Source organism: Crassostrea angulata, chromosome 7 (genome assembly GCF_025612915.1).
Source record: "Crassostrea angulata isolate pt1a10 chromosome 7, ASM2561291v2, whole genome shotgun sequence".
NCBI lineage: Eukaryota > Metazoa > Mollusca > Bivalvia > Ostreida > Ostreidae > Magallana > Magallana angulata.
In genome coordinates this window covers 17,073,719-17,084,530 of record NC_069117.1, presented here as the reverse complement: position 1 = coordinate 17,084,530, position 10,812 = coordinate 17,073,719, and the positions used below count along the sequence as shown (strand labels likewise).

The 10,812-nt window shown below is 31.8% G+C and overlaps 1 protein-coding gene across 1 annotated transcript; it reads left to right on the top strand.

Moving 5' to 3' along the window:
- Nucleotides 1-2,463: 2,463 nt before the first annotated feature.
- On the top strand, nucleotides 2,464-10,212 carry LOC128156207 (endoplasmic reticulum resident protein 44-like). Its single transcript, XM_052818256.1, has 13 exons — nucleotides 2,464-2,597; nucleotides 3,985-4,057; nucleotides 4,209-4,248; nucleotides 5,466-5,535; nucleotides 5,637-5,682; nucleotides 6,026-6,210; nucleotides 6,386-6,501; nucleotides 6,615-6,672; nucleotides 6,914-7,030; nucleotides 7,188-7,299; nucleotides 7,558-7,705; nucleotides 7,994-8,099; nucleotides 8,506-10,212. The coding sequence occupies exons 1-13, from the start codon at nucleotides 2,493-2,495 to the stop codon at nucleotides 8,665-8,667; spliced, it is 1,338 nt and encodes a 445-aa protein (XP_052674216.1). The 5' UTR covers nucleotides 2,464-2,492; the 3' UTR covers nucleotides 8,668-10,212.
- The last annotated feature ends 600 nt before the right edge of the window (nucleotides 10,213-10,812 follow it).

Below are 10,812 nucleotides of genomic sequence, written 5' to 3'. Positions count from 1 at the left end.
TAATTACGAGTTGATTATCTCGTAATTACGAGAAAAGATCTCGTTATAACGAGCCAATTATCTCGTTCTTACGAGAAAAGATCTCGTTATTACGAGTTAATTATCTCGTAATTACGAGAAAAGATCTATATAAAATGGTGCGTTTCTGAAAAGACCTCCTAGTCGACTGGATCACCCTTTCAGCTTATCTTGATTTAATTTCGATTAATTTTAAAATAACAACGATCATTATTCCTTTAATTTCTACATAAAATGATCGGATTTGACATTTTATGTAATATGAATAAGTGGAAAAAGTTTTCAACTTATATATTATAATCCCATCCGAAGTAAATACCAGGTAGTCCTACAGTCGTAAAAACACAATTCTGTTAGTTACAGATGACTTCAATGACTATATAGTTTCAATCATGGATATATAGGATTTACCCGAAATGTGTTTTATATGTTCAAACACAACCTACATGTATATTAAAAATAATTGATTTTGTATATTAACATTTTGAGTCTAAAAGCAAATTACATGTATCCTTCTTATTAATAAACAGTTCAGTGAATCTATTAATCAATCTGCTTTGCTTCTTCTTCTGCTTTAAAACTGTTTGGTCCGATTTTATATCAAATTATATGTGCACGCTTTTAAACGATGCTAAGGATGTGTATAATAATAAACATTGCAGTAGTTCATACACTTTACATGAAGGGAATAGAACTATGAAACGCACCATTTAAAATAGATCTTTTCTCGTAATAACGAGATAATTATCTCGTAATAACGAGATCTTTTCTCGTAATTACCAGATAATTATCTCGTAATAACGAGATCTTTTCTCGTAATTACGAGATGTTTTCTCGTAATAACGAGATTTTTTCTCGTAATTACGAGATAATTATATCGTAAAAACGAGATCTTTTCTCGTAATAACGAGATGATGAACTCGTAATAACAAGATAAAAATATTTGTTTATGTGGCCCTATTCGTCTTTCGTACTTGCCAGAATGAAATCAGATTAAAAATCGTTAGCGTACTATGTTAGTCTTTATATGCACCTACGGGTTTGAAACACACAAAGGCTTGCATGACGTTGTGAAGATGCTTTTGAAATGCCTCCTCCATCTTATTATCAGCAAAGCTGTATATATATATATATATATATATATATATATATATATATATATATATATATATATATATATATATATATATATATATATATATATATATGACATGCATCGCAACATACATTCAGAGTACCCGGATAATACATGTAACGTTGAAAATTTCTTAGAAGTATTCCGAATGACTTCATATGGAAAAAGATGTCAACATTTACATCAGAATAATGTTTTCGATCCTGAAAAATGACAATTACAAATGATAATATGTCAATGAAGATATCTTGGATATTTCCCTGCCATCGATTTCAATTGTACTTCTTTTTACAGGTGTAATTTTATTTAAAATCATCCAAATGTAACAGTACAAGAACTTTGGACGGACTATATGTCTTATTTTATATAGTTATATATACATGTGTACAAAAATCGATTATCTGATATCGGAAAATATAAATGGTATTTTTGATATCTGAAAATGAGTTTTTGATATTAATAATTTAATTTTGATATAAAAAGTTATTTTCTTAGATCTATATCAAGAATTCAATTTTTTCACATCAATTAATCATTTTTGGTTCCTGATATAAAACTCTCAGAGTACTCAGAATTAATGGCGAGTAGTAGCGAGAGACAGATAAATACTAGTATCAAAAAATAGATTTTCTAACAATGGCAATTAAAAAATCATCATTTTTTAGTATAAAAAATTCGAATTTCTGATATCAAAAAATGATTTTCCGATTTCAACAAATGATTTTCTGATATCGGAATAGAATTCGAATTATTGAAATGAAGAATTTATGTTCTGATATTAGGAAACACGGTAGTCCGAAATATCTGACGTTTTCCTGGCTTTTTTTTAACGATTTTGATATTTACGTGCCAGTCAAAATCGTTAAAAAAGCCAGGAAAACGTCAGATATTTTGGACTAGAAACACGGATGCTTGAGGACAGGATCGATCGACCGACCCCCCCCCCCCCCCAAAGTACAGACCCCCAGGTCTTTTCTTATTTTCCAATAAATTATCCTCTTATGATATATTTCTAAACTAATTCATTTCGAAAAATTAACTGTAAGAAGAATATATAGGGACACATTTGTACTCTCTCTCCGAGAGGCTCTCTAGATATCTCTCTCTCTCTCTCTCTCAAAGAGTTTATCCTTAGTTGTTGGCTGCTAATGTAGTTCAAATGCATGATTCATTGATGTATGTGCTGCTATCGTTCTCTACTACGTACGTGCAAAAACCTTCTCTGCACATGTGCTACAATTGATCCCACTGTAATAAAGTGTGAAAACAGACGTGGAGCGAAAACCCTTGTTACTGATTGCCCCGTTACCTATCTCGCGAGATTACACGCGTGCACCGAATGTATTCACTTCCGGTGAATATACTGAGTGATTGTTTGCTTGTAAATATGTTCCAACAACACCTAAAACGACAGGTTTTCGGACCTATACACATATTTTTAACGGTAAGAGGAAGCTACCTTCTCACAAAGTAGTTTTTGCGTGTTCTTTTGAAAAAGAAACACTTATTTTTTATAAAATTGGTTGATCACATATGTTATGATGACATCTATAGGGATAGAAATGGACTAATGCCTACTAATTTTTATATTGCGTATATCATCGTATAACCATGATAACACGTACCTTATGTATGTTTCCTCAATTGTCTAAAACTCTTTACTTAGAATATGTTACCTTGTTCTTGCGTAAATTGTGATATGATGTACATTTTCCATTTATGTAATGAATTATCAACATCTCTTGCTGCATCTTTTCTAATTCTCTCTTATTTGACAGTCTTTCTAGCTTTACTAGCATCAATCTAAAGCATACTTGAATTTCGTAGTGAGATTAAAATTAATATCACACAACCTCTTGCTTGCATTAAAAATTCTTGCCCCCAGAAACTAGCTGTTCAAACTGCCAAAGTAGGAATGATTTGTATATTGACAGTAGTAGGCTTTGGCATTTAAAGAAACATTCATCAATAGAATATGCATTATAAAATGTTTTACGTAGAGACCATTGGGACAAGTGCAGCAAAAGTCATTAATAGGATTAAAAAATTTAAATACATCAACATGATTCTAACAACAGAAAATTCAGTGCATCAAAGGGAGCAGTAGTTCAATTTTCTCTTCGCTTCAGCAGGCTTTATTGCTAGAGCTTGCTGGCTCTGTCATCGGCAAAAATTATTAGTACAATATGTACCCTCAACATTTTTATTCTTGAATACTAGTAAACAATCATTATTTAAAAATCCAGGCAAATATTAAAAAAAATGTGATGTGATGTAGGTACATGTAGATGATTGACTCTCTCTCTCTCTCTCTCTATCTCTGTTTTTATTGACTTTCTTTGTTTTGAAAACATTCCACCAATGAGGGTGACCTGATATTAAAACAATATCTTTCAAAAAGTAACAAAAAATAACCCTGATAAATTGTGATTTTATGATTTTCATGGAATGTCATATTAGCGTATGTTGAGAAGAAAATCTCAGTCAGATAAGAGACATGCTAACACTACATTTACATGACTGACTAATGCCCTAAGGTTATGGAATAAAGGATTTTATGCTTTCAATAAATATATGCTTTATTACAGCTATCAAAAATTCAGTAGAATAGGAGAATGATTAGCACAAGACAGTGAACAAAGAAGGATACCTGTTTTTTTTTTAAATGCACCTTGATTGAGTTTATTAACTGTTGTTGCAACACTGGTATCTACCACAATCATTCATTTGAATATTGATCATACAACATGTCAAGTAGGATGTTTATATGTAGCAATCTGATGAATGGATAATAATAATGACTAATGGAAGATGTTTGCTTTTCTCCCTAGATTACCTTATTGATAAAAGGATCATTCAGTGAAGTTATAACTCTTAATGGTGCAAACATTGGAAGTGTTATAGGTAAAAACAAAATCATTTAATTATCACTTACATCTTACTGAAAAATAAAAGCTGTTGGTTTTTGTTTAATATTAATGAAAGATGAATGTTACCCAGTATTTGAAAATTGATTGTTATAATGATTTTATGAATTTTCTGGTATAAATTACAGGTTCCAATGAGGTGCTGTTTATTAATTTTTATGCTGATTGGTAAGTATTTTACTTTTTATAATCAGTAGAAGATATTATTTCATGGGTAGACCATCAACTGCTTTCTTCATGGTAGTGCTGAAACGAATGTTCGAATATTCGCGAATGAATAGTAAATTTCTAATATTCGAATGTATATTTAGCATTCGAATATTCGATCACATATTAAACACCCATATCAAGCACTGTAAACTATGCAGCATCGTGTTATTTCATTTTACTCGGAACGAAAGTAAATATAAACTTAAGCCATCTTTGACTGCCATGCTTGGTAGAGTCTATTACTTAACCCAGTAATAGACTCTTCCGCCATGCTTGTTTACCTTGAAAGTAAAAGCAGGGTTTACATCGAACGGAGACAAACATTCTGGATTTTTCAATTCATGTCAGACGCTGAAGAACAGACACTGTTTGAACGAGTGTGAGCTACGGAGAATTAATATCGAAAGGTACATCGAAAGTTTTTTTAAAAGATACCTCGATATAATTTGTTTTGTTTTTTTAAATAAACAGATTTCCGGAGTTATGAGCGTTATCAGTTTTCTGTTTAATACTAATATCAAACATGGCGGAAATATTTGGACTGACTTATAAAGTAACGTATCGGTCTCATCCAGGAGTCAGGACTGCAGTATATTATTAAAGAAGTAATAAATCTTTTGATTGTAGTTGATGGAGATTTTTAAAAAAATCAGTATATTATTATTTGCTTAAATATTAAATGCGAACCCAATTCAATGGGTACTCGTGCATTAAGTGTCAACTTCAAACTGACATGTTTAAGCAGTCTACACATACACCCACTTAGTAATACAAACTATCATATATGCTTAATACATTGTCTATGACGTCTACGAATATTCGAATACGAATCGAATAGCACTCACGAATATTCGAATACTGATTTATGGTATTCGTTTCAGCACTACTTCATGGAATACATTTAGATATTATGCGAAATCAATGAATGTGTCGCAGTTAGCAGATCTATTGATGTAAAGCACATTTTGGAAGGCCTTTTACTAGGATGATACATATCACATCATTGTATTGTCAGTTTGATAAATGTATGATAATATTATCTAGGACAATTTAAGTCAGATATATGTATTAAATTCAAATTTTTATTGCGTTTCATTGTAACATCTTATAAATGCAAATAAATAGCTTTTACATGGCTTCTATTTATAAATTAAAACCCTTTAATTCTATTTCAGGTGTAGATTTAGTCAAATTTTAACACCTGTATTTGAAGAAGCATCAAATAAAATTAAAGAAGAATTTCCTGTAAGTATAAATATGGTACATATGTGTGTTTTTCAATACAAATCTATGGTTTCATTATACACAATGAATGCTTTGGGTTTATTGACTTTATTCCATTTCAGGCTCCAGGAAAAATTGCGTTTGGAAAAGTTGATTGTGATTCAGAATGTGAGTAGAAAATTACAAACATTTAAAACTGGGATAAGCAATTTTTTTTTCATTTAAATAATTTTTTTGATATATTTTATTATTCTCTGTACTGGTAATTTCAATTCAGATCAATATTGCCAATTTGCCAAAGCTTTAAATGTAACAGCTGTGAAGTAACAGTTGCTATACTGACATTTATCGTTGATTTACTGTACAGAGAATATCATGCGTGCATACTGCATTACATTATAACACATTTAAAAAATTTATTGATATTTTAACTAATCATCATGATAAACTGATTGCTTTATTAAAAGAAAAGAAAATTTTTATTGCAATATCATACATTCATCTTTTGCAGCTGACATAGCCAGCCAGTACCATATATCAAAATACCCAACTCTAAAGTTGGTTCGTAATGGACAACTCATCAAAAAAGAATACAGGGGACAAAGATCAGTGGATGCTCTGGTTCAGTTCGTCAAAGATCAAGTCAGAGATTCTGTACAACAGCACAATACACTGGAGTCCATGGATGAATTGAATGTATGTACTGCTGTGAATTAATTTCAATTTAGATCAATTAATTATTTAAAGTTTGTTGTGTTGAGAATAAAATATTTGCAGTCATCAGCCAAACTATTCCAGTTAGAAGCATATAACGCTAGACTTGAATTTAGCATTTAATGTATCTTAACTTGTATTAAACCTGTATTTGTAGGAAAAGAAGAGACATATTATCGGATATTTTGCGGATGTAAATTCAGATGCTTACAGATTATTTGCTAAAGCAGCAAGTACACTGAGAGAGGACTGTGAATTCCACTCAGCTGTTGGGTAATGATTTGTTTCTTTTTTTATTAAAGGGGGGGGGGGTGTCTCACAGTGTAATTTTGTGTATGTGATCATATTTGTACAGTAATTACATATAATATGTAATATGATTACAGGCCAGTAGCAGAGCCAGAGAGGTCCATGGGAGACAGAGTTGTCTACAGAGCACCACAGGTAATTAGTCACTGCTGCAGCTGATTGGGAGAAATCTCCCATTATGTTGTTGTTGAGAGTAGGTGTGCGTAGAGTGAATCAATTACAAATATTGGCAAAAGTTATAGGTTTGATATCATCTTTTCATGCATCAAATCACTGCTTTTCAATAGCATTACTTTTAGCCACCTGGTAGGTGTATGTGTGCATTCCTCTGGGGATTTTTGGTATACTTCACAGTGAACTGGTTTTTTTTACACAGACTTCGCATCAGGATGTTGCATACATTGGCAGCCTGACAGACTTTGATGGCCTCTTACGCTGGGCTCAGCAGAGTTGTGTCCCCTTGGTCAGAGAGATTACCTTTGATAATGCTGAGGTTAGTGTATAAGCATACTAAAACTGCAGTGTGTATGTTCTGATGGGTTTTATACAGCTTAATGTTATGGAAATTCAGTAGACATAAACATATAATAGAGAGATGTCATATCTCATCTAATGTCATCAAATAAATGTCTGGTCTGTTTTGTCTCCAGGAACTGACAGAGGAAGGGTTGCCATTTTTGATCCTGTTTCATCATCCAGATGACAAAGATATCACCCAGAGGTTCGCCACTGTAGTACAGCAACAGTTGATGTCAGAAAAATGTAAGCTTTGGCACCCTGTCTAATTCAAGTTTCTGTTTAAAAATATCTATGGCAGTCTATTGAAACTGATGTTAGATCAGCTTGCAGACTTGTTTGTGAAGAGATATCTTTTTGTACTGTCTCATATAATGGATTTCCATTGTACCTTTTCATACACTTAACATTTAATCCCATATACATTTAGTGGATATCAAAATTTCTATTCCGAAATGAGTAAAATTGAAATGCTTCATGCATGTATATTTTGTGTAATTTCAGCTTCTGTGAACTTCCTCACTGCAGATGGGTTGAAGTTCAAGCACCCATTGCACCATCTTGGTAAATCTGAGAACGACCTGCCTGTCTTAGCCATTGACAGTTTTCGTCACATGTATTTGTTTCCTCACAATGTTAAAACAGACTTGGAGTAAGTCTCTAATTCAAAGTTTTATAGATTGAGAATGTACCAGTATTTTAAATTATATGTAATTATCATATCATAGATAACTGTTGCGAGGAGAAGAACTCATAAGTTGTTTGTACTTTTTCTAATCCTTTTGTATATGATGTATACAATAAAATATGTTCAATTTAAAAAAATATGTTTGCTCTTTGTTTAGAATTCTGCTTCGAATTCTGCATATAATGTGTCAGACAAATAATTCAATGTATGAAGGAAAGAAAAATTTAAGAATTTTTTTCAAACTTCTTTCAGGACACCTGGATTATTATCTCAGTTCATAGCTGACCTACATTCCGGAAAACTGCACAGAGAATTTCATCATGGGCCTGACCCGACAACCACTCCTCCAGCCCCTGGGGTATGTATCAATTACAGCAATGATTTAACATTAAGATAGTTTGAATTACAAATACAAGACCTTAGTCAGGTTTTCTATATAAAACTATACAAATTTTGCACACATTTTCTAACATCATCACAAAATCTTGCATGTTTGGCTTTTTTCGCAATCACTTTTATATCGTAATTTATTGAATATGTAGAAAGTGTATCCCGTATAACTTTCTATATGAAACTATTTCAATCGCAAAAAATGACTGACACAAATTTAAAATGTTCCTCATTTTCTTCATTTTCACAAATTTTGTGGCATGCGAAAAAAACCCCAAATATACGATATTTACATTCATAAGAACATAAATCTTTGAAACAAAAGATTATTTGTGGTGTAGAAAGTGCCCATAACATTACTCTTGACCTTTTAGTCTGATAATGCTGATCAAAAACCTGAAGAGAAGACGGACCACATCCCCCATGATGTGAACCAGGACAACGCCCCCAAACAGCCCACCTCTCCCCCTGAGTCCACCTTCAGAAAACTGGCCCCCTCCCGAAACAGATACACCATCCTGAGGGACGAGTTATGATGACTCTTAGAGACTCATAGAGAACTGAAATTATTTATTTTTTTAAACATGGGGTCAGATACGTAAATACTTGGTTATTTTTTTAACTAAACAAGTAATTTGTTCACCAAAGGGAATTCAGATAGGGGATCAGAATGGAGACAAGTCTCTAAACATGCAAAGTTAAGCAAACATGTTTGATGTTTATCGGGAACGGGCAAAATAATGAAGTTTTTTTCCTGCTGTATAGTAGCTAATGCTTTTCATGTTTAATTATAAGTCTGAACATATTTTTTTTTTTCAAACTTTTATTTTTGGAATTCGTATTTACTCTGCTGTAAGCGGATCAAGAAGTTCCGAGAAATATTTTGTTGATTTTTTTTTATACATGTATAACATATGGAATTTTTGTTAACTGTTAAGAGAGTTATATAAGCACCATTGTTTTGAGGTTTCCAGTTTATTGTATCACAAAACAGTTCTGTTTCAATGCTGGAACTAAATCCAACATTCTATGTCCAGTTAGTTACATGTGTTATAACATTTACCAGTAGATTTAGAGGTTTTTAAAAATAATGTTTGAATTTATGTACTTTGATTTATCTGATGCTTGGAAGGATGTTGCTTTGATTTTATTTGTGGATATACAGTATAAATGTTATTTCATATATTTCTACTTGATCAGTTAAATTCAAATCGGATGTGACTCAAAATGGTGGTTATTTTTAAGTTGTACTAGTAGCTAGTTGTTTAAATCTCAAAATAATGCACAGGTCATCTTCACAATCACAGGAGCTAGCCTGATTTTGACCACAAACTCACTGTATCATTAATTATTGATACACATTAAATTTATTTTCAAAATTGGCTAAGCACCTTTGATCATAGTCAGATTTTGTAAGGTACCAATTTACAAGTATCTTGCTTTAATGACTTCCATTTCTCATTCATGTTCTTCATATTTTGTTTGGGTTCAGAGTTTAAACATTTTGTTAATTGTTATTTGTATAAAAGGCCATTTAAACTGTATGATGATGAATTGTCCAACTTGGATCAACTTTTTATAAAAGACTTGTACATATGTATAATGTAAAACTTGTAACAGCTGTAAGAACTTTTTTTTGTCTGAAACAACCCATATATTTCATTACCAAAACAATTTCTTTGTTGAGCTCATCAGTCCATGTATCTTTAATCATTAACTTTAAGACTGAGTTTAAAAAAGCCAAATGATATACAAACGTACCTGTGTGTATAACAAGTTTCAAAGTGTTCATGCGTACTAATTATTAAAGGGTTGTACGTGTATTTCTAATCATTTTCTATACATGGAAGAAAAATCAAACTCAAGTTTTAAATGTATTCTCCGAAGAGATGAAACACCCTGCCATCAGTTGTTAAATATATTTAATTTGACATGGTTAATTTTTTTTAATACACATGTATGTGTATCTATTCATTGCAGTGATGTACAATTTAATCTTAATTCATGCACAAATGTGTCTAAATGCAGCGTGAAAGTTATAGGATGTCTTTGGTAATTAAAAGCATTTATAATGAAAAAAATTGGTTGCTCTTTTTTTTTGTACGAATAAAATAGACAAAAGATTATAGTGAAGTTTGAGTCCTGTAGTGAGATCAAGATCTCTTGCTAGAGCTTGTAAGGAAGGTGTAGCTAGATGTGACTATACATTAAGTAGCTCTTTTCCTTGGATGTTAACTAAGCCCTGTCTTCAAGATTACCTTGATCATCTTTGACAAAAAGAGATGTCAACCCATGATCATAGTGTTAAGTCTGTCACCAACCTTTAAAATATCTTGATGCAAATGAATAATCGCAAAGACAGGATTATTTTTAAAAATTATTTTAAAGATAACTGTATACACAATCTTATATGGCCCCCTTTGACTTTGAAGAGGAGGATGTACTCTTTAGAATGATGATAAGTTGCACAATATATACATGTATTACCTAACAGATGTATTTGATACCTGTTTGATAAAGTAACATCAAACTTTAGATTGGTCATTACAAGTAAATGATACATAATGATTTTCATGTCAAAAGGTCTAAGGTCACCAGTTTAACAGTCAGACCAATACCTTGTTACATGCTGTACATTGAAAGTATACCCATAGTTCATAGATTACACAGAATAACAATGA

Coding starts and splice junctions, on each gene's coding strand:
- LOC128156207 (XM_052818256.1), top strand. CDS start 2,493: ATGTATTCACTTCCGGTGAATATACTGAGTGATTGTTTGCTTGTAAAT. Junction 5,536..5,636: donor AAATTAAAGAAGAATTTCCT/GTAAGTATAAAT, acceptor ATTCCATTTCAG/GCTCCAGGAAAAATTGCGTT. Junction 6,673..6,913: donor TTGTCTACAGAGCACCACAG/GTAATTAGTCAC, acceptor TTTTTTACACAG/ACTTCGCATCAGGATGTTGC.